The sequence below is a fragment of the Chlamydotis macqueenii genome, chromosome 2 (assembly GCF_036417535.1).
Source record: "Chlamydotis macqueenii isolate bChlMac1 chromosome 2, bChlMac1.mat, whole genome shotgun sequence".
In the NCBI taxonomy this organism is placed as follows: Eukaryota; Metazoa; Chordata; class Aves; order Otidiformes; family Otididae; genus Chlamydotis; species Chlamydotis macqueenii.
In genome coordinates, this window is record NC_141557.1 from 95,988,653 (window position 1) to 96,012,915 (window position 24,263).

The following is a 24,263-nucleotide window of genomic DNA, read 5'->3' on the forward strand; positions in this document are numbered from 1 at the left end:
AATATAACCAGAGCGTATTTCCCAACTCCAGACTAAGCAGGGCTCTTTATCCAGTCAACATTCCCAAGGCTGATGCCTGAAGTATCTAAGATCACTTTCAAATGCCCTTTCTAACAAGACCTGAGCAAGAGGCCACTAATTTTCACTGAACAAAAAGCCACTGGAGAGAGATCCGTTTGTCAATACCAACTGGTCCAGCAATTTCCCATCTTCAGACACATCAGCCTATCTGAGCTGGCAGATGTTTAGACAAGATTTTATAAATTGTTCAATATCAGACCATAATGAACCCCAACTGACCATTCCAAAGCAGCTAAAAGCATTCAGGATCTCCCCTGCTGGGATCTAATAATGCTCTCACACTGGAACATTATTAATCATGGAATAAAATAGATGAGCCTCTTGAAAAATAAGTGTATGATTGATTAAAGGGCAATCTAAGAAGCTATTATTCTTGTTTTATAACCGTAAGTTATATTCACTCAATTTATCTTTTGGGGAAAATAAATGATTGTTCGCTTCTTTTCTGAAATTATATTATATAAGGATTCCCATTATTTGACTAAAAATTAAAACGATTACTTCGCTGATTTTATGAGCCCAATCAAACTGGATTTCCAATGCGACTGTGAAGATATGGTTTACTGATATGAGGAAAAAGAGGGGAAATTAAAACCAAAAAAAAAAAAAAAAACGGGAATTGGACCTTTTTATCTTTCTTTTTTTTTGCCTTTGCATATTTTAGCCAGCAGAAGAAACAAAGACAGTAGAAATAAGCCGTAGCTGATTATGATTTTTTTCCCCACTCTAGAAATGGTGGATTTAAAGAATGTTAACTGAAATAGAGAGCTACTTCACACCCAACATAAATAGTTTATAAGAAACATGCATGTATTCACATCACTCTCTCTAAGCATATGCATGTATATATACAAATACATATTTGCACACATGTATGTATTTAAAGCTCAAATATAACGGAATCACCCAGAAGGAATTAATTTATGCAAAGCATATCTTTGTAACATATTTGAATTGCTTACTCATTTTATGGTCTAAGGTCTACTAGTGAAATTACAACTTTCGTCATTTTCTAAATAATATATTATTATTTGGGGGGAAATGAATGAAAAACACCATATTGTTGCAGACTAGTCTGTTTTTATTTACAATTAGAGATATAAATTAGTAAAGAATTCTCGTTAAACAACCAAAGATTGTATAACCATCAACGTTTCAAATAAAAACCAGGCAAAATTTATTTACAAAAAGTTCAGATTCCATTGCAATACAACTTGCATAAATTACTAGAAGCTTTGTATCGTTACAAAAATAAATATCAAATTTGTTTCCACTTTGTAAGGACTCAAGTTCTCCAATCACGTCTTTATTATCTCTACTGTATACATCTTTTACAAATAAATTTTACAATAAATCCTATCACACCTATCGAATATATACCGTGGCAATGAAGTGACCGATTCAAGATATCCTGAGAAAAACAGATCTGTTTTCAAAAGTCACACATACATTGGGGAAACTATACTATACCAGCAAACTCACGTATGTCCAACAAAATTCTGGTTTAATAATTAGAGTCTGAAGATTTAATAGTGCTCTGTGGTCTTCTTTTATACAGTGGCACAAGATGTGATCCGGATTTAGAGATTTGTTATATATATTAGCTTGGGGAGAGATGATGGCTTGCTGACTTTTTTCAAAGCAATTGTGACACCTACCTGTGGACCAAGGAAAAAACCAGATCATCCAAAAATCCTTCAATAACAGACTAACACCATTAAACTGGGGAAGGGGGGGAGGGGGGAAAGTAAGGGAAAATTCTTACTCGTTTAATTTATTAAAAAAAAAAAATTAGATGAAAAAATATGGGCAAGGCGATTTGTGTGTGTGTGTGTGTGTGTGCGTGTGTGTTTATTTAGCCCTCAGCAGCGGAGGTACTAAGAGTGACACTGCTAGCTAGGCAAGAGGCCGCTTACAGATAACGCGCCCTGCTGAAGGCGGATGTCAATCTCTAATAATTGTCCCTTTTCCTTTTAAACACGGCCACCGCGCGAAGCCTCTCTCAGAACGTGCAATTTTAGCACTGCCACGTGAGCACAAGCACTCTGTCTTTAAACAACAATATCTTCCAAAATATTTTTTTTTTCCTTAAAGCTTCCTTTCCGTAACATTTAAATAGCCCTTACGGCTTTGCCTTCCACCAGCGACGAGTGCGCAAGGTGAGGGAACTGTCTAACCTGCCTTTAAAATGAAGACAAACCCGAGAAAGAGAAGCCGCAATGATAAATAATAATAATAATAATAATTAAAAAAAAAAGCAGAAAAGAGTGTCTTACTTTGTAATCAGACTCTCTAGTAATGAAGCAAGAAATTAACGTTAAGCAAGTCTAGAACTGCGCGGCGTGCCTCAGCCCCAATGCCAAATGATCAGTGTAATAGAAAATGGTCTCACTTACTTGCATTGCTGTGTGATTGCACTTCTATAGGTACGGTTGTACTCCTACTGTGCAGACTTCAGTGGGATCTGTCAAAATAGAACCGTCAGTTAGTCACAGGACACAGCCAGCTAACTAGATTATACAGTGTCTGCGGGTCCCAGCCCTTGCCCGTGCCGAATTCGGAGCTGGGTCGTGTAAAAGGGCTGGCCGGTATTTTATAATCGCCCCAATCTGGAGTATTTAACTAGAATAAGCTGAGAAGTGTATTACCACAAAAGTTTTTCAAAAGGAAAAAAAAAAAAAAAAGCAGTTACAAATGTCACGCTCCACGTAATTTCAAGTCCAAGGACAGCGATTATCTTCACCCAAAGCTGCGAAAACGCGTGAGAATACTGGAAACAAAGAGAGCGAAACCAGTGTGTCGGGGAAAAAAAAAAAAAAAAAAAAAAAAGGGAAAAAGAATGACAGGCAACGGCACCAGCGCTCTCTGGATACCTTTGTGTGCATTTTTCTTTTTCTTCCTTTTAAAAATGACTTTTTAAAGCTGCCTCCGCAAGCCCGTGGGCTTGATCTACAAGTCGCCTTTTCCGTTTCCTCCCTGGCTTCCTAGAGGCAGGTAGGGGTACGGGTCCGGATCGGTCCATCCCCAGGTTACACCCCGGCCCGTCTCCACCCGGCGGCGGCAGCCCTGACCGGGCACTCGCCGCTTTCCCCCCCCCCCCCCGGTGAAGGTTTCCGGTATTTTTAACGGCGCGTAAAGGGCTGGCGTAGGGGTCGGGGGACGGAAGGGGCAAAGGCGAGTCACCTTACCTTTCTTAGAGTCGTAACTAGAGGGCCTGTAGTGCTGTTCCAGCTGGTTCGTGATGGTTTTCAAAGAGTCACTGCTCTGCTTGTGAGCAGAGCTGGCGTTTAGGACAGTCTGACCAAGTCCCTCGCTGGAAGCCACCGCGGCAGAGTTGTACCTCAGGATCCCCTGGCTCTGCAGAGCGTTAAAGTTCCCATAGTTTGTATAGTTGCTATAAAAAGGCGAGGTGTAATAAATATGCCTCCCTAGGAGGGAGGAGGGCGAGTAGGCAGCGCTGTGCGGGGTGGAGGCGGGGGGGGCCGAGGAGAGGGGCGCGGGCGGGCAGCCGTGGCCCAGGCTCTGGCTCTTGAGGTCCGAGGTGGCGATTTCGGCCAGCGACCAGAGTTTGGGCTTGCTGGCCGGCGTCGGGGGGCCGGGGGAGGCGCGGCCGCCCAGCTCCGCCTTGCTGGCGCTGCGGGCGGCGTCGGCGTGCGGGTGGCCGAGGAGCGGGGCCTCCACGGCGGCCAGCGGCGAGGAGGTGGCGGGTTTGGCCGGCGGGACGCGCTCCCCGCCGCCGCCGCCCTCGTCCTCCTCGATGTCCTCATCTTCTTCCTCCTCCTCTTCTTCTTCCTCCTCCTCCTCGATGTCCTCGTACTTGTCCTTGCACTCCGAGCCCGACTCGCAGAGGGGGTCGCCGGCTCGGCAGGGCAGTTTCTCGCCGTCCGACTCGGCGGAGCAGGAGTGGTCGGTCAGTGAGTCGACTTGCAAGCTGATCCCTGCGAGGGCCCGCCGGGCAACGGAAAGGCAGAGTCAGGGGCTGGGGGGGGGGGGGCGGTAGGGTGGGAGGGGAACGGCGAAAGACAACGGGAGAGGAGCGAGCAGGGGAACGCCAGCCGTCCCGACCTGCTCCATGCCATCCCCCATTCGAGGAACACCCGTCCCCGGGGGCTGCCTCCGCCGCCAGCATGCCACACTGCCAGCCTTGCCCCTTCTGCCCCGCACCTCCGCCCACCGGCACACGTTTAGGGGTCGCTTTTTTTTTTAAACACCGCCGCACCTCCCTTCGTGCCCCCCTCCGCCCCCCGCTGTCACGCTCCCGGGGGGCGGGATGGGACGGAGGCCACCCCGCCGCGGACGCCCCGAGCCCACCTTCATCCTCCGCGGAGGTTTCGTTGCTCTCGGGCATCTTCTCGGGGCTCTCCTCTTTACTCCTCGCCCCGTCGCCTTCGTCTTCGTCCTCATCCTCGCTCTTGTTCCGCGGGGCCCAGGTCATCTTGTTCTCCTTCTTGAGCCGCCGGCGGGCGTTGGCGAACCAGGTGGAGACCTGGGTGAGGGTCATCTTGGTGATGATGGCCAGCATGATCTTCTCGCCCTTGGTGGGGTAGGGGTTCTTGCGGTGCTCCTGCAGCCAGGCCTTCAGCGTGGCCGTGGCGTCGCGGGTGGCGTTTTTCCGGTACGCGGGGTCGTTGAGCTGGTAGGGGTAGGCAGGGCTGCCGTACGGGTGGTAGCTGATGGCTCCGGTCATCCCCGTCGTGTGGGCGTCGTAAGGGGAGCCCTGGACAGAACAAAACGGTGGGGTTGGCAATTTGTTATTGCTGATAGTAAGTCGTCAAGGCGAGATCGGCGGTTACATTTGTATTTCCCCGGGACGATGTCTTGTATCCATATTCTATGAGGGGGAGAAGCAGCACCCAAAGGCCATTAAGTTGCGATTCCCACTTCCCCCCCACCTCCTCCTTCCTCCGCCCAGCGCGCAAACACGGGCACACGCCCTTAAAATTAGCGACGTTTTAATCTTTCTGACTAATTTCAGCTCCTTTTAATTGAATATTTCCCAATACAATTTTTGAACCGCGCAGGCATTTTAAAGGCCCTACAGGTAGCGTCTTGATATCTACATTTCTCTCAAAGGTTCAAAAGATGTTTCCTTTTTTTTTGCTATAGAAAATACAACAAAGCCGCCACTTAGCAATTCACTGCACTAATGCATTGCAAATCCAATTTGCAAATCAGAAGATATGCACCGTTTCGAATTGTTCAAATGCGATGTAATTAGCATTTTAATTCGCCCTTTAACGTTTAAATTGCGCTTATTTAAGTCTGCATAATACGAGAAAAGTTAAAGATATCGCTAAGGAAACTCGCTAACTTTCGGCACGTCCCTGAACCCCGCAGATCAGGCGAGTCCCAGGCGTAATCACCACCCAAATATCCCGCACGGTCCGCAACCTCGTCACCAACTTCCAGCCGCTCGCCTACCGCTTTCCCAACAGGAAAACCAAGCCGGCTGGATCCTCGGCTCTTTTATGCCACCCCTAATAAAGACCGCAGGACGGTTTGTGCACCACGTCGTACAGGCGGAAAGCAAGTGGTCTCCGGTCTTAAATTTCGGGCGCAGGTCTTTGTGCTTACGGGCTCTACGTGTGTGTTTGTAAAACTATATAACCATCTAGACGTGCAGTTTATTTATACAGTTTATGGTTTTATTTATATAGTTTACGCACCGAATGCTCACACACACACGCAATTGCAAACGCTCTTTTTAACTAATAAGAAAGTGAAATCCGAAACTGCGGCCACCACAACCATCTTGGGCTTAAGTGAAGCTCACAGATCGCAAACAGATGCTCCTTTTCATTCCTAAAATCCAGTTAAACCATTAGCACAAAACACGCTGAAAGTAAATAAAACCACACGGGAATAAAGCTAGCAGCGCCTCTAATCACCGACGTGGAAAGAGAGGAGGGGGGAAAAAAAAAAAAAGAGAGAGAAAAAAAAACACGGAAAAGAAAAAAAGAAGAAAAAGACACCCCCCCCGGCCCCCCATCGTGCTACAGCGAAAAGGAAAAAGCAAAAAAAAAGAGAGAGAGAAAGCGGGGATTGGGGGGGAGAATGAAAGCATCCAACCCAACCGGCTGAGATGATCCGTGTTTTTTCCATCGGGGCGCCCGCACGGCTCCGCCAACCGCGGGGCAAGCCGGGGTCCCAGGCCCGCCGGCACCGCGCTCGGCCCCGGCCCCGCCGCTCCGCTCCTCTCCTCTCCGCGCGCAGTGCCGTGCACGGCCGCGGCCGGCTGAGGCGGCGCGGTGCCGGCGGGCGAGTGCGTGGAAGGAGAGAGGCTGGAGGTGATGAGGATGAGAATGCGGATGCTAATGAAGAAGGAGAGGGGTTTCTCTTCGGTAGTTACCATGTAGGAGGGGAATCCCGTGGCGGGGTCTGTGGAGTACTGGAGCGGGCTGGTGAAGCCTGTGGCCGCCGCCTGGGCGGTGAAAGCTGCCGATCCCGGGTAAGGGCTGAACGCCGATCCCGACGAAGACCTGGCCAGCTCCTCGCTCCTGGGGGCCGCCAGCGCCGACGCCCCGTACGCCGGGCAGGAGTACAGAGCCAGCGAGCCGGGGGGCTGGTAGAGGTAACCCTGAGGATAGGACATGGCTTGTGCTGGCGTGCCTAGGAGCAGGGAGGGGGCGAGGGTGACCGGCCCTGCTGCTGCCGCTGCTCCTGGCGCTGCTTTCGTGCTCTCCCTATCCCTCTCTCTCCCTCCCGCCCGCCCTCCCTCCCTCTCCCCCTCCCTCTCCCCCCCCACCTTCCCTCTCTCTCTCTCTCTCCCCCCCCCGTTTGGCTCTGTGCAGTTATGTAGAGAATCAGAATTGTTAGATGCTCCCCTCCATGCGCACACAGTTAGAATAAGAACAAATAGGAGGTGGAAAAGAGAAATAGAAAAAAAAAAAGAGAAAAGAGAACACCCCCCCCCCTTCAAAAAGGGAAAATAAATCGAGCGGTCAGAAATCTAACTGGGAGGGGAAGGGCATCTGGGAAAGACGGAAGAGGAGAGGGTTAATAGGGAGAGAAAGGGAGAGAAAGAGAGGGGGAGAAAGAGAGAGAAGCTAGCCCCCGAAAAGTGGCTGCTGCATATGGAGTTCTCCCAGCCAGCTCCCCCAGCGCCTGCCAGCCTGTATTTTGGGGGAAGTATAGAGCCTGAAGTGAAGAGTTGAGGGAAGGAGCACTCGAGTTTCTGAGGGACATTGGAAAACAGAGCTGTCCGTCACGGCCGCTCATCTGCATAGCGCGGCGGGCCCGCCCCCTCCCGCGCCGGCCCCGTCTCCTCCGGCGGCGACGGCAGGGAAGGAGGAGGCAGGCAGGGAAGGGAAGGAGGAGGCAGGCATGGGAAGGCAGGCTTTGTAACGCAAGCCAGCCTCTCCGACTGCGAGCATGCTGTTGAAGCCAACCCCACGGTACCGCTCATCGGCTCCTCTTCGGACTCCCGGAGCCGTAAATACCCTTTCGCACACTCTCGATTACAACCCATCCTCCCTCCTATCTCCCTCTTTTCTGTATCCCCGCGGGGATCAGGAAAGAATATGTCTTGTAAATATATCCGTCCCTTCACACCCGCGTTCGGCCAAGCGCTGCGGGCACGTATCGCCGCTGCGTGGATTTGCGCGCGTGTGTGCGGACGCAGGGCCAGACCCGACGGAGCTGAGCAGCGCGAGAGGGGAGAACACTCGGTAAAAGTACTGCCCTATATGGTAGGGAACGAGAGTGACTGCCCAAATCAGCACGTCCAGAATCGCGCCGTCCCTGGCAGCGAGAGCTTTACAGTTTTATAAGTTGCCACAAACGGTCAAGATCTAGTCACGGAAAAGAAACAAACAAACAATCAACACAGCAAACCAAACAACAACCCCTCATCTTTCTTTCATTTCTATTCTTCCTAGTCTGGTGCGTGGGGAAGACGCGTGGGTGACTCCTTCCGGGGGGGCTAGCTGCCTTACCTCCCTTTACTCCATTTTATTTTTTTGCAGCTCAGATAAATCTCCTGGAATAGGATCACGTTCTAATTAATTTCCCAGATAACGTAATCTTTCCCTCCGGCCCTGGCCACCGTCTAGCCACTTCCAGCCGTTGCCAGCTCCACTCAGGCCGGGATACGGGAGGCCAGGACGAGACGTGGGCACCCCTCTTTCCTTCTCCATGCAAACATAAATAGATATCTACACTTGCGCCTGTGCGGGTTTTTTTTGGTGGTTTTTTTTTTTTGTGGGTTTTTGTTTTTTTTATGATTGGGCTAGAGGGCCCTTTCCGCCCCACCGAGCCTCCAGGGCCGAGGCGCGCTAGGCCGCTCCGCTCCGCGCTGCCCGGCCCGCACCTGCGCCCTGCAGCGCCAAAGGGCAAGGGCACGGGTGGGGCAGGAAAAGGCCAACAGGACGGGACGGGGTCCCGTTGCCCCCAGAGTCCTTTACCTGTAACCTGCCCCGGCTTGGCACCCCGGACCAGCCCCTGGGCTGCCAGGGGAAAAAAAAAAAAAAGTTTAAACGCTGACAAAAAAAAATAAAAAGAGGGGAAAAAATGTTCTTCAAACCGTCTGTTTTATTTTTTCAATGTCTGCGAGTGAGCATTTATCCCGTATTTAACCAAATGAAGTCACCTAACGTTTACGGCCGACTTCTCCGTGTCAAACCTCAGGTAATTTCGGGATCAGGGTAGGATGGAGGAAAAGCGCCGGGCGACAGACCCTGGGGAATCAGCTCGGCACCGAGAGAAGGGAGGTGGCAAGAGCCAGAGAACTGCGGGTTAGCAGGGCAGCTTATTGTTAATCAATTAAACATGCGGCTAATTAAAAAAAAAATACACTTGGAGAAGCCGTTTTAATAGCCTCGCGGATCCAGCGGGGAAAATGCCGTATGGAAACCACGGTCAAGTATCGGGGTGCGTATACCGTCTGAAGCAACTCGAGCTTTCCATTTTCCGTCTGATATTTTTATTTCTTTCCCTTCCTTTCTTCCTCTTCCTTGAAGCCCACGTACCGGTTTACCCCTGCCCCTGCACGCAGCAGTGGAGATCTGGCCACCAGACCTACCGGATTAATTCCTCTCCAGATCTATCAGCCGGCCTTGTAGAAGAGGCAATCCCTAAAAAAAAAAAAAAAAAAAAAAAAGGCAGGTGAGGGGGAGGAGGTGAACACCAACAGGTATTTCTTGTCATTAACTCCCGACTTCCTGATAAGAGAGTGATAAACAACTGGTAAACTCAGTGCAACAGATTACAGAAAAGACGTTTGCTTCACTGCTCGGTGATTAATGCGCATATATTAAGTAAAAATAGAAACTCCCAAAACAAGAGCTTTATATAAAACACATTCGTATTTCAGTAGTTCTATGGAATAATCGATATCATGCGATTATATCTAAATAGTCAATCCCTGTGTTCCGCAGACAGATTTCTGAGTATATGAGCTCTGCCTCTGAACGGAGCAGCAGCTGGAGAGCTGAGAATGCAAAATTAATTATAACATTATAAAGTCATACATGAATCTCTCCAAGTCAACCTGCATGCCTTGTAAAATGTGCTATACTCTCTGCATTTTTATTTGGGAAGCCGAGACTGTTCTTCTCCAGCAGGAGTGGTGTAAGTGTGTGTTTATCTACGCGAATTGATTGCTTTTTAGTTCCTCTTTAATAATTAGTGGAACGATACAGATTGGGAATACAATGGCCGTTGTGTTTACATTATAACAAGGGATTAATGCTATTAAGTGACTGTTACAGTTATGACCTGGGAAGAGTACTTAAATAAATACCCTGATCCCAGGAGAATTGACATAATTCAGTTCAGAGCGTGTGCAGATACGTACAGAGACACACGCACACGCGAGGGACGCAGATCTCCATACAGACTTATCTGCGCGCATATAGGTAACTTGTACGCACGCTAGGTATGCATGCCCGCCCGTGTAAAACGTAGGTGGCCGGTTTCGCCTCCATCTGCATTACTTTCTTCTGTGAAAATCTATTTTCGTGATTTCGGTGAGAGGCATGTTTAAACCAGGGACATCAATCCCCTTCCCTCAAACACAAAGAGCAACAGATTACATTTCTGATGTTTCAATTGGTGCAGTCCAAAAATATTGTTTTATACACAGAAACGGGGTTAATTTCGCAATCAGAGATTAATGGAGTAAAATATTATCATTTCAAAAGACAAGTTCTGGCGTTGATTTGCATAATTTTTGTATGGCTTCGGAAAGGAATGGATGTGCCCACTGCAAAGAGACAGTATGCATTTTATTACGCCAAGCAGACCACTAATTTGACTCCGCACAATGTGGAGAACGAATAGCTAGTGGGGTCACGTAAATACAGCCGGCCAAGTCTTCGCGGTGAACGAAGCCGAATACCGTGGCAGTAACGTTTTTAAGCCTCGGTCAGTGTAGGTGGCTGTGTTTTAACTTCTTCTCGGAGTTACCTCTGTTTGATCTGAATGCCTCTCGCAGGGAAGAGTTTCTTCATCTGCCTTGCTCCGCCGTCGAAATCTAATTTTCCCGCAGTGCTACCCGTTACTAATAAAAAGCCGTCTAACTTGCGCTGTTAAACAGCAGAATAGTATTACATGCGCTTTTTATTGGTAATAACTGTGGCAAATTAACATGCCTACACAGAGACATTAAGACTTTACACACACTGCGCTTTTATTTGAATAATCTATTCATTAGTTCAGCGTTTACCTTCCCAGATTTTCAGCCGTGCTCTCGCCTTGTCTTTTCTAATTCAGTTTGCCCCAGCACGGTTGAGAAGTCAGTCGAGAGCCCTCCACCCCCCAGCCCCTTTTCAGCTCTCGCTCATTGCCGTCCTGGGAATTTCTCATGTCCTAGCCAACATATCCTTGCACTAGCGACAGAGGCTGAGGTTTTCGGGTGGGAGAAGCCGAAAGCCCCGCTCCCTCGGTTTTACTACGGTAGAAGGTGGTGGGGGGGGGAAGAAATAAACTAAATAAAAATATCTTTGGGGTGAAGGAGAGATTTCCCCGCCTCAGGGGGGGCTGCCCGGGGCCCGGGGAGGGGCACACGCCTGTCACCCGGACCGTGCCGGTTACCCAGTCGTCGCGACACCGGTCACGGCAACTTTTTAAAGCAGAGCGAAGTGGAACTTGGTGGGGTTTGGAGATGCAATACAATGCTCGGCAGAAAGAGTTTCCTGTGACATAACCGCACAATGCTCTGGGAATGCTTTCTCCTTTCTCTCATGAAATGGGGGACCGCCACCATCTCCCGGAGACAGTGGCGTGAAATAATAGCCTATTGTATTTAAAAATAACAAATGACACACGCAGCCGTGCGAGCGGAGTTTTCTGGGGCGGGGAGTCCGGTTGACGGGGCTCTGTCCGAGCCAGGAGCTTTGCGGAGCGGCCGGGCCAGCCATCCGCAGATCTGCTCGCAGGGTTAAAGCAAAGAGCGGGGAGGGGGAAAAACGGCGAGGGAGAGAGGAAAAAGAAAGAACTTTACTTTCCCCATCCTCAGGACGAACATCTTTAGTTCGAGCCGCGCGTGGGAGGGGGCGCTGTGGCCGTGAATTCTCCGGCGCTGTCGAGCGCTGGCAGCGTGACTGTTTATGCAAGCTCCTTCCTGGGGGTTTCTGTTCGTGTTTCGGTAATTTATTTTACTAACAATATCATCTAACTGTCTCCCCGCAATACCTGTGTTAAAAGGTGGACTGTTCTCTTGAGTTATGGTCATTTCTTTTCCCCTTATCTCAATTTTCTTTTTCTTTCTTTCTCTCCCCCCCCCCCGCCCCCTTTTCAGATGGGTAAAAGTAGAACAGTGTATTTCATTTTCAAAACCCACTGCAAGAAGGGTCTGCCCAGGGGAGCGGCCGAGAATTTAGATGGCTCTCTATAATATGCAAACGTGCACTAATAGACAAGTATGAAACATACCCCTTGTTTGCAGCTTAAAAAAAAAAAAAAATTTCTTCTTTCTTTCTTCCGCCTCCCCCCTCCCAGGCTCCTGTGGCTTCGATATTTTGCACTAATAACGGACCATGACTTTGGGAGGATTGAGCTCCTGCCTTTTTGGCACGTTATTGGGAGTAATATTAAAAAAAAAAAAAAGAAAAGAAAAAAGAAAACTAAAGCGGATCTCCAAAAAGCAGATCTGAGGCTTAGAAATGTTGCTTCCCGTATGTCACACTGTTATTAAGAGTCTTAGTCATTTTCTGCTTAGGGAAATATAAGCAAATACGTATCCGTAAGTATAAGATAAAAGACCTCCGAAGCTTTCCTGGAGCCTGCTATTTTCACCTGAAAGGCAGGCAGCGTTTCTCAGGGAGAGAGCAAGTGTACGATCCACAGGTGGGATAGTTCCTCCTTCTTAAGGGAGAAAACAAACAAAAAAAAACCCAAAAAACCACCAACCAACCAAACAACCAAAAATCAGTGTATCCGGTTCTTGAACGATCCGTCGAGCCACCCGGGAGGTGGAGGCAGAGGCACGGGGTGTCCCGTCGCTCCCTCCTTGCGGCCCGGAGCGGCCACAGTCGCCCCCCCCCCCACCCCGCGCCTCCCTCCGCCCCGCACAGCACCCCGCACCCCCCCGAGGACTGGGCCCTGCCTGTGAGGAGCCACGGCCGCTTCTCTCAGCGCCTCGAATCGGCGTCGGTGCAAGTGGCACCGAGCAGCCGGTGCTGGGACCCACCCTACCTCCACGGGCAGCAGGGAGGGAAAGGTGGAGGGGCTGCCCTCCGGAGTTGCGGGCAGGGCTGTGGGGTGGGGAAGGGCTGGCTCGGGGGGTCAGGACGGGGCGAGGACACCTCCCATGCTACCAGGGGCAGAAGCGCTCTCCCCATCCCCCATCTCCGGCTCTTTTGGAGCCAGACAGTCAACACCACGTCTTTGCCTCTGGATTTTGTACCTGGAAAGACTGCTCCAGAGCTGGTGGGGGGCTGTAACCCTTCCACGCCTGGTATGCTTGCAAAGTGGGCGATGGACAGAGTAAAGGAAAAGTGGGATGATTTAACTGAAGGGTTGCTTTGTTTTGAGGGCTCATGTTAAAACAGATTCTTCCGACACAGGGATAATCAAAAAGTAGGTCTGGGCACTTTGGTGGCCAAGGAGCACTGGTAGGCTGGCTCCTGGGAGTGCTTCACCCCGAGTCGATGTGTATAAACAGAGCTCTCCGACTGTTTCTTCCTCATACTTGGGCCGGTGGTGTGGAAATCTGCTGTTGGGTTAAAATTATTTTAGGCAATTTTGAAGTCACTCTGCCAGATCCTTTCCCCTTCTTGTAATTGCCATCATCCGTTTGATCACCACTTTTAACACTAGAGAGCACCTGCTCACCTGCTTTGTGCTTTTCTCATTCATACATCCATTCACCTCTGTGTGTGTGCATGTCTAGTGTATCCTTCATTTGCAGACCCCAAAACACATTTCTAGATCAAGTCTGCCTCCTGCTCCCAAACCAGAAGGTCCTATTTCCCCCCATAAATAACCTCCCTGAACGATGAGACCTCTTTGTACCCATTTAAGACCAGGTAGTTTCCTTTTTCAGAACAATCAACTATCCCCATTGTATGTCAAAGAGTCCTTTGAGGTTGCTGGTATATTTCTGAAAAAAAAAATACAGAAAAACTGTAGTTATACTCAGGAAAAGTATTACATATCTATATATTTAGGGATACTATGGGGTATTAAAAAAATCTATTTAAAATTGATGCAGCGTAGGTCACAAACATTCAGGCAGGTTTATAACAATTTTGCATTTTCTTCCATTAATAGGCAGAGCCAAGGGTAATTGAAGTTCTTAGCTTCATATTTTCTTTTAAATTGATATTTTCTCTAAACCAGTGTTGAACTTCCAGTGTTCCTTACATTTAGTTAAGGAATTACTTGAAAATTCTTTTTGTTTTGTTTTGTTTTGTTTTTCTTTATTCTTTACCTTCAAGCTTTACTCCAAGTTAGAATCTTTGAATTTTGGGGGGAAGATTTGTCATAATACGAATCCTTACCCATAAATGGTAAAGAAAAAAAAAACCAAAAAAACCCCAAATATTACTTTGGATATTGTTACAAGTGAAAAACACATAACATTGTTTCTAACTTGTTAAAAAATGCTATCTAGGTCATATGGTCTCACTCCTTTTCTTGGCTTTGTAGCAATGCTTGAGTTGACTGCCAGTTGAGCCAAGTTTATGACCTTCACATCATGTAAAGGAAGGGCAGACAGATCGTCTGGCCCTGAGCTTTTCAACCCATAACTGTACAGATTTTAAGATTTTTTCATCTGGGAGAGGCTGGTTGCCAATATGCCAATGAGAAGTCTAAACACGTGCACACTTCTCCTCATACAACTGACTTATTTCCACCAGTAGGAGCACAAAACTAGCTGAAGAGTTATGCTTTGATTCCTTCTGATATCAACATGGTTTTAAGAATGACATGAGCTGTTGGCTTTGTTGTGTGTTTGGCTCTGCTCAGCACAACAGTGGCATCCTGTTGTGGCAAAAATACTGTGCACAGGCTGACTCTTAACTCTGTGGAAGGTTTGGAGAGCTGGTATTGTTTTGCTCTTAATAAGACAGCTAGGGGAAAAAAAGGCTTCACAGAGGTCTTCTAAAAGATCTGCGTTAAACTAATGCCAACACAAACTGCTCAAGAGATTTTCTTCAGTTTCCAGAAAGACATTTTATGTTTGAAGTGTAGGTTCCACGAGTTTAAAAGAACAAGTCTCCTTGTTCTTATCAAGAGACAATGAATTCTGCTTTATGCAGCTCAGCCTTAAAACACATGACCTTTTAATGCATCTCTAAAAGGAAAGTAGCAAAATGATCCTTTTTTTTTCTTTCCTTGGATGCTCCTCAATTGTTAATTAGTGAAGTCCTAGAAGGTCGTGACTCCTCTGCACTTTTGAACATGGATTTTTGAAACTGCTGTTGAGAATTATGTGATGTCATTATCTCAAACACCAGAGGTACACAATGTTTAAATTTTATTTCTCATGCAAACACACCACCTGACTTTTTTGTCTGGGACCCATTTGGTGGAATCCTTGTACATGAAAGATAGGAAGTGATAAGGATGGGAAGAAAAAACAACTGATTAACCAGCAGCCTCCACTATGATATTTTATCTCAAAAAATTCTGTCCTGGGATCATGAAAATTTCTGTAGTGTTCTGGTCTTTTAATTTTTTAAAGCTGTTGGATTCTCAAAACAAAAGTAAACCAAAAGTTTTTCCTTTTCTCTCATGCTTTTCCTCCTCTGCTGCTACTCTCTTACCCTCACTTAGCTGAGATTTTTCTAGAAGGTAATAGTGCACCGGATGCATCATAACTTGGTAATGGTGGACTTGCTTTTGTGACATTCAGAAAGGGATAATCTCACCAAAAGAACTTTATGAGCTGCTGCTTGTTGTTTGGACTTCAGGTCAATAGTCGGAAAAATAAGACATCCTTCACTACACTTTTAGTGAGGTTTCTTTACACAAAACTTAATTCTGTAAATACACTGATCTAAGAAATTGTTCAGCACCACTCTTGTGAGAATGTATAATAAGTTTTTGGTTTTGCACAAAATAGTTAATACGACATAAAGCACTTGTACATCAACTAATTTAGGTTTTTTTTTTTTTTTTTCCTGAGGATAGGTACTTACTTTCTAACATCTTCTGTGTTTCAGTTGAACTTGTGCACCTTATCAGATTTGTGAACACTGTCCATTAAAAATTGATTAAAAATCATGTATGAAGGTATGAAACACTAATTCTAACCCTTGTAAAAATACGGGTTATAAAGGAATCTTTAGAGTACTTTTGAGCAGATCACTTGAATTTTCTTGGTTCTTTAAAACATGCTTGGGGGTCAACAACAACATGAGAGGAAATTCAGCTGAGGGACCAAAGGCTAGATTCCACAGCAAGATAATGTAGATTGTTACTTTGGCTACTGTAATAGTCTGTATTTTAAAACATTATATTTTTATTGAGGTTCCCAATTAAAAAATGCTTTTCTTTTTATATGATATTCTGTATGATATATAACTCACAGTAGAATAATTTCAGTAGAATAATATAAAGAAGTTCCATCAAAGAAGATACATATGACAAAAATCAGTCTGAAGCATTACAGCACACCCCGTTTCATGGAGCTGTACATAAAATGTAAACATCATGATAGCTTTTGGGATAAAGCTCATGTACAATATACAAGTTGAGTGCACTTCACAAATTGGCTGTGGGTGCTCTCTGGGTCAGCACAGGGCATTAGAGGTAAGCACGCCAGGACAAAACCACTCAGCTCACACCCTCTTTGCTTCCATTCGAGAAAAATAATTTCCTGTGGGGCTATGAAGGAAACTGACCATCACCAGTCAGCCTGGATGACCAGGGATTGAGACCTGTAGGATGCGCTGTGGAGTGCCCTTCCTCCATTGTGTAGACCCAACCATTGTGTGGTGTGCAGGACACTTGGATGGTGGGCATTCTGCCCGCAGACATGTATAGGATATAACAGAACCGCTTCTTGAATAAGTTGGCTGGGGAAGCTGGTTGGATGGTAGGTCAGAATCAGACTACCACGGAGGGGTAAACTCCTGTGGTTAAGATCTGTCTGAAGAAGCTGCCCCAGCGTCTTGGCAGTATTTTAGGGAGTATTTTGACATTGCTTGAAGAGGATTTCTAAGCCCAAAAAAAAAATTTTCAAAGACAGTGACATACGTAGAAGCCTATATCATGTTGGTCTCAGTGTGAATTGGGTTAGTAAGTGTCTGAACCCCTGCCAGAGTTGGTATTTGATAAAAGAAAACTCTTCTGAAACGTTTGACTATCTAATACCCTGATGAAGAATTTGTTCTGTAGTCTTTTGACTATAAAGAGCAGAGAGCCTGAAAGTGCGTAAAAAACAGATCCCATGTCTTTGTCTGTGCTGGAACTGTTATTTTTGAGGAAATGGATGGCAGAAATTGATTTGCCTGAAACACGGCCAGACTGCGCTCAGTTTTTGTTCATTTGGAAACGAAAGGCCTTGGTCAGGTCATACATCCCGCTGCACTCAGCTAGGCTGCTGAGGCACCAAGAGCCCTATGTGTCCATGACTACTGGAGCTGAACCATAAACCAGGTACTTAAAACTGACCCATCGCCTACTGGAAATGTAAGACACCTGCTTTACAGTACTGTTACCTTTCCATACTATAATTCAACTGCTGAGCTCTCTCTCAGCCTCTGTATTGATCCTCTTTTACTCCGAATGTGATGTCCTCCTGTCTATGCCCTCTTCTTGGGAGAGTTTCTTCAGGTTTGCAGTAAAACTCAATTTCTTTCATGTAGCACTACAGGGGAAGTAGATGCTAACTAAGCTCCGGGAGGTGAGGAATAACAGAAAAAAAAAAAAGCATGCCGACTTTTGAAAACAAGAATTGAAAAATAAAATATTAGTCAAAATGGTTCAAAAAACAACAAGAAGAAATCAGAATTAAATAGCTACTCTCTCAGAGAACAGATCTGTTGCAAATATTTTATTGTAAAGGTTATTCTGGGCTGAGAATTCTTACTTTAGCACCAAGAAAGTTAGTTGAAATGCTAATTAAAACCAGAATTCCAAAAGACCCAGCTGAAAATAATATGATGGAGACAGATCACCACGGCTTCTGTAAAAGAAATCTGTGCCTCTGTAAGCTATTCACATTCTTTTAATTGTTGGGTGTGATAACAAAAGAGCGAATACAAGAAGTTTGGAAGACATAATTTATTGGGACTTTTGCAAAAGATGACAAAAATTATCCTGTAAAATCCATGCATTATCTAGGTTCAGTAAATAGACATGGACTTTCTTATCAAAATCTCCATCCACTTACAAAGTCTGGCTGCCCTCAGTGTGGCAAGAGCTAAAAAACTTAGAAGAATTTTCAAAACCCACTTTGCTTTTGTGATGGTACCTTAGCCAACAGAGCAAAGCATTTATCGTAACAGTGCAACACTGCTTTACACAATGACATAGTAATTGCTCTAATGTTATTTTTACCTAATTTTAATTGCTTTAATAAGTTTGTTTGTTCTTCTGAACAAAAATGACCTAGTTTTGGTTTGTTTTTTTTTTTTTCCCTAGCTAGTCCCTATCTCTTCAATCTGTCATCGTACAAGCTTTTTAATGTCTAGAATTATTTTGTTCATCTGCCTCTGCTTTTGTTAGCAACTTCAGCAACTAATTACAATTTTGGGCAAAGAAAGTCTTTGTTCAAGATCCTCATTCTTTATACAACAGTGCCAGAACACCCAGAATACAAGACTTACCAGAGCTGCTCCAGGAAAAAAAATAAAATAGCAAAGAACAAACTTGGTATTCCTATAATGTTAAAAAGTCTGCAAAAGAGCAAATTGAGGAAAAGAAGGAGAAAAAGAGGGAGAAAGAGGGAGAAGAAAGAAAAAGAGAATGAAAAAAGTAAAGAAGAAAAGAAGGAAAGTGAGTGAGAGAGCTTTACAGTTAATTGTGTTTTTCAGATTTAAAAAATAATTAAAAAAAATAAAATTGATTTAACAAAAGGAAGATTTGTCCTCAAAAGAAACACTGAAAACAACAGAAGTCCCCCACATGAATTCATCAGCACCAGAGGACTCAGTTGATTAGGAATAGAGCAGACACTTTTTATCTCAGGGACACCAAACTGATTTTACCTGGTTTATTTTCCAGCATCCTAATGCCTGCTGTGGTCCACATTCACCCAGCATTACTGAACAGGACAGCACAAACCTAACTGGCATTGACACATTTACACAGTATTTTTCTCCGTGACCTAGAATCATGCATACCTGGTACTTTGGGAGCCTGCGCAGATTCAAAAGCAAAGTAACTTTGTTCCTGAGGTGTGATACTAAAACAATAAACTCAGCTGACAGTTGGAGACGGGGCATCTGTATGGCACAGCAGCAGGCCATATGTCTTAGCACTTCAGGTCAGCATTAGCTCAAGGTGCTCTTCCCCCAGCACAGTTTGATGTGCTTGTAGATTTCTGGTAGGTCTGGGAATGTGTGAAAATACTCCGTAGGCGCAGTTTGTTCTAAAGGCCACAAGTTTGGGTTTTTTTTTGTTTTTTTTTTTTATTCTGCTTAACCTCTGAGGTCTTTTTCTTATTCAGGAGAGTCCTTAGCCTGCAAAGGGAGTGTTGCACGTCCTTCACCTTGTCTTGAAAATAATTTAGTTTCTTAAATAATTGAAATCCGCTAGTGATGCTGGCACTGGCTTTGTTTCCTCTCCAAATCTCCAAATAGGAAACTTTTGCCATGCTTATGAAAATCTGCGGAATAAAAACTGTCAAAAAAAAGTTGAGCCTCTCCATAAAACAAGCTTTTGAAATCGCTGTATCTGAAGTTATCAGGTGAGATTCCCAGCTAACATAATTCAGTTTATGAGTAGGGAGACAATTTCTGCTAGCAGAGACTTTGACCCATAATTGTTCTGGGGGAGGTATTTGTGCTGAGATCACAAGATGTTCTGTCCTGGAATGTCTGGTACACAGGCATCTAAGAAGGACTGGGCAAAAGGAGGGGAGAAGGAATGTAAAAGAAAATGGAAAATAATAAAGAGCAACAAAAAACATTCATGGCATATCTGTTTTTAATTTTTCTTCTTAACAGATCTGGGTTTCTGGTAGGCTATTCTGGTTATGACTAAACTAGCTCTTCAGGGGCACTTCTGGTCTGTATGGCCAGAAAAGGTTCAGTGCTTACAGGCTTTTTAGCTGTTAATGTTTGCTTGTTTGTGAAGCTGAGTGAAATTTTTCAACCAATTTTTTTTTCTTTTTTGACAACAGAGGCAGAGATATACTAAAACATTTTGCAAACTTGTGTTAATTTTGTTGAATGCTTCACTTTGAAAAGAAACTTGTAATTTTTTGAAAGAATCAAATGCTTCCTTTTGATATCTTTGTAAGTGAAGCATTTCAATTATTTAATTTGAAATGACATTCAATTTTGAAATTTCCTTTCTTTTTTTTTTGAGAAAAACAGTTTTAAAAGGTTTGAACCCACATAAAATATTTTGGGTTGCATCAGTTTTGCAATGTTTCATGAAACTATAAAAAAAGAAAATAATTTTCAATTTGATCCAAAACAAATCCTTTCTGTTTTTTTTTTTTTCTGAACTACTAAACCAAAATCCATTTTTCACCCTGTTCAACCTACTGAAACTAAATGAAGAATTATTAAGGAGATACTAACTAATATATTTTTCATGCACTTTTTGGAGGCAGCTTTATGCTACAAATGAAATTTAATTAACTGTTTCACAGTATTTCTATCATTCACATATCTCAAGTGCTGAGGAGCAAAACTGGGGGTCACATCTGGTTCCGCATCCCGTCAGAGGACAGACGAGGCTTCGATGATGATCTAGATTTTCTTCAGCTCCCTGAAGAGACCAAAGGGTCTTTTAAACTCCAAAAGACAATTTGTATAGAAGAGACTTGAGAAAGTTTAACTTCATAAATAACAGAACATTTTCTCTCTTTGTGAGGACAAAAGAGAAAAAAAAAGAAAAGGAAAGCTTATAAATAGCTTCACCCCTCTCCCCCTGTGTGGTGTTAGGTGGGTACTTGCTTCCAGGTTTGGTTTCAGCCCAACTCAGTGACTTTCTGGGTTGTAGCAAGCTCTGCTCCATCCTCTCTGATCCCTAGGAAGTTTTCTTCCTGACGCCAAGGGAGCCTGGCTGTGCATATGTTCCCTGCTCCTTTCATGAGCCTCTCCATGAACAGCAGGCTCCCATCTTCTTGCTGGGGCTCCCATTCTCTTCTCCTCTCTCTGCTACACCCCTAAGCCCTGGGAGCGCCTCCTATCCTCCTCCTCCTCCCACCCAGTCCTCAAGCATGCTCATCTGCTCTCCAGGGAAAGGAGGAATCTCTGCTCTCTCCAGGGGGTCCATCTGACCTAGTCACTCCCTTTTTAAAGGAACATGACATATAAAGGAGAACAAAAAAATAAACCAGATGCTGTCCAAAATAAACCTATTCACATGCCAGAAGACAAAATCAGCACATCTCCCAGGCTTGGTTCTCTCAAACCCCCATCACGTGGATGCTCAGGCCCTCCAGCTGTTTGTTCTTTGTGTATGGAGCAATAAGACCATGTTCTGGTAACTTCTGCACAAACTGGCCAAGATCCATCGGATTTTTTGATCCAAAGCATTTACCCATTTCCAGATTGCAACTTGCTCAGTGCATTTTACATGAGACACATAAAAATAGGGGAAGTGAATCCAAGATTGTTTATTTCTCTCTCAAGCTCATGAAAACAGCAAGGGCTGCATGGCCAACGGTACCTAACGTGGTAGGTCTGCGGGCTGCCTGAAAACCCTTGTGCAGGGACTTTGATAACCATACTGGATTTCTTTGTGTACTCTTATTTATCCTTCCACAAAACTGTGCTAATTGCTACTGCCTAGGTAGCAAGCCCAAATCGAAGACCTCTGCAGAAGCCCGATAAAGTCTGAGTGCCTCTGTGTCTCCATGGACAGTGCGTGACACAGGCTGGTAATTTATGGCAGAATTAGAGAGAGAGCAAGATGAAGCTGAGAAACATTTTCAACATTTTTACTGCTGTATCTCACTGTCTTGCTATGTTCAGGTGTCTTATTTTCCTTCATGGAAGATTAATGGAACTGACTGATGATGGTTTCATGTGGTTTAAGGCCAGAAAGGATTATTAGATCATCTTAGCCTGACATCCCGTGCATTACAGGCCATAAAAGGTATATGCACATGACACGGTGCAGTGCCGTACAGAGATACCTACGCTACCGCTGAACAAATTATCTCAGCTACAGGAAGCAATAAAGCTGCATTAGACTGTGAGCAGTGCTGAAAGCAGTACAGCTAACGTAGTCCAGGCGCAGCAGCTCCCAGCTGCAGCTGTGCTGTCTCCAGTACCCATGCTGTCACTGCCAGAAGTGGCTCAGGTGCCCCCAACAGATTCCCTCTACCAAGCAAACTAGTTTTAAACCTTTCCGTTTTTGAGGATGCTAAGCTGTGTGTCACAGCAGAGATGAAGATGATGGCATCACTGGCTGGAGGGGATTTCTTCACCAACACTCCTCACGTTATTGTTACGAGGAAAGCAAAGCCCCATTTAAACCACTGCCTGGCCAGAGGCTCTCATGGGATGACCCACATCAGTGGAATCTGGCTTCTTCTGCTGGATGACCCTTGACACAGACCATCTTTACCCGTGGTCTGTGTGGAAGGACCTGGCAGTCCGGCTTTTTGGCTGAGAGTCCTGTTTAACTAGCCTCACAGCTAGGATTCAACAGTTAAGGCAGTGTATGGAGGCAAGACCACCTCTCAGCTTCCACTTGATTTTTCCTAGTTTAGATATCTGTGGACAACATCAAGTCGTTTGTTTTTTTTTTTTTTTTTCCCGTAGACTCGCACTGGTAGTTGAGGTGGTTGACCCCCAGCATCTTTAAACTGATCCTTTTGCCACAGTTTTCTAAAGGGTAACCTCTCAGCCTATGGACACGGTTTTTATTCTTTATTCAGATGTATTACTCGGTAATATATTGATCTTATTAAATTATTTTTTTTTGGGGGGGGGATGTGGCATTTTAAGCAGATTATTTGGATAATTCTTAATTATCTTCTTCATTATCTGCCTCACTAACCTTTGTGTTCTCTGCAAAACTTATTAACAAAGATTTTTGTACCAGTGGTGACTGGCACACATAAAATAAATACAGATAAAAAGAAAACCCTAAAAGACTTCCTTAGAAACAGGGCTACTTAGTCTGAGATCTTTCCCTGAACTAGTTTTAACCTGACCTATCTAGTCTCTGTCAATTTGGAAGTGTCTTGTGCTCTGGACAAATCTGGGTTTATTATGGTAGCATACATTAATTGAACATGTAATCTTAACAAAAGGAGTTGTTTGGCAACAATTCTTTCACTCAAGCTTTTCTATAAATAGAATCCTAAATTTAAAATCTTTTAATTAAAGCAAGTTGGGTGAACCTTCTGTCAGAACTGTATTGGTACAGGAAATTTTTAATACCTTGAAAATTCCTTATTTTTCATACATTTGCAAAAACATAATAGTGATTGTTCAAAAACATAATAGTGATTGTTCAAAAGTCTGTGACTATTTTCTACAAGGCTTTTGCACATAAAATATTTTTATAAGATATGTTAATTTAAAACTATACAATTTTAGCATATGTTTCCTTACGTGCCATCCTTTGAAGGTGATAAACTCTTAGTTCGTGACAGTTTGTTGAATATGGTTGGTATAGTGATTTGTTAAAACGACAGCCCTCAAAATATCTATGGAATACACATACCTAGCTAGAGTTTGCAATCTAGAATAAGCATACATAACCTAGGATTTTTCTTGGTCCTCTGTATTTAAATTCATTTTGTTATTACGTATTGCTTTAGCTGTGGTTATTTGAGGACATATTTAGTGCAAATTTTGCAGGGAGAGGGGACATTTTTGCCAAATTAGGAGATGTAACTGGAAAAAACATACAAGTTCTTGGACATTTAGTCCTTTTTTCAGAATGAGTATATTTCAACCTGTAGCTTATAACACTTCGTTATTTACTCAGGTTTTGTATTAATATTTTATATCCTGTTTTGTTTTCAATCTCCTTTTAACTATGAGCTTCTTGCTCAGTATAATTTGCTTTACTTGTGAACCATACTTTTGGGGGTTGAGGATTTTGTTTTTTGACAGTTTCCATATTTTGCTTATACTTACCACTTTAAATATATGATATAGCAATGACAGTTTCATTGTATAATATACCAAAAAACTGCCTACAAAAGTTCACATATATATATATATGTATGTATGTACATAGTTTGGTGATATGTTCTATCTGCACAAGGTAAATGCAATCAGATCATGATATCTATATTTAGGAAACCATTTGCTTTATGACAGCGATTAACTGTTAGTTAATTTAAATAAGATCAAAAACCCGAGTTATCTTTTTTGAGTTCAGAAGTTTCTGCATAAAGATATTACAATTTATTATTTTTAGAAATTCTGGAAAATTTTGTGATGCATGAGATGATGAGCAAGCATCTTCCATCATGAAGTCACTCCTATTTTAAAATTTTTATCTTTGTTGCACATTACGGGCAGATGTTAAAGAACAGTACAGGCTGTTATCTACTAGGAGTAGATTTTCTATTGTGGATTCTACAAACAGGCCAGTAGATTTTTGTTTTTTTTTTTCTAGCTAGATGTTTCATCCATAACATTTGCCTT

At 44.4% G+C, this 24,263-nt stretch overlaps 1 protein-coding gene across 1 annotated transcript; it reads right to left on the reverse strand.

The window, feature by feature from the left end:
* Positions 1 to 1,160: 1,160 nt before the first annotated feature.
* Positions 1,161 to 6,703, reverse strand: IRX2 (iroquois homeobox 2). The gene is made up of 5 exons (XM_086742090.1): positions 6,431 to 6,703; positions 4,393 to 4,798; positions 3,270 to 4,019; positions 2,478 to 2,545; positions 1,161 to 1,739 (listed from the first exon to the last, which is right to left on the reverse strand). Exons 1-4 carry the CDS (start codon positions 6,671 to 6,673, stop codon positions 2,502 to 2,504), a joined length of 1,443 nt encoding a protein of 480 aa, XP_086598216.1. The 5' UTR covers positions 6,674 to 6,703; the 3' UTR covers positions 1,161 to 1,739; positions 2,478 to 2,501.
* Positions 6,704 to 24,263: the final 17,560 nt, after the last annotated feature.

What these genes read in the sequence shown, in the direction of transcription:
- IRX2 (XM_086742090.1), bottom strand. Translation starts at nt 6,673, where the DNA reads ATGTCCTATCCTCAGGGTTACCTCTACCAGCCCCCCGGCTCGCTGGCT. An exon ending in CGGGATTCCCCTCCTACATG is followed by an intron (nt 4,799 to 6,430) that starts GTAACTACCGAA and finishes TGTTCTGTCCAG; the next exon opens with GGCTCCCCTTACGACGCCCA. An exon ending in AACCTCCGCGGAGGATGAAG is followed by an intron (nt 4,020 to 4,392) that starts GTGGGCTCGGGG and finishes GGGCCCTCGCAG; the next exon opens with GGATCAGCTTGCAAGTCGAC.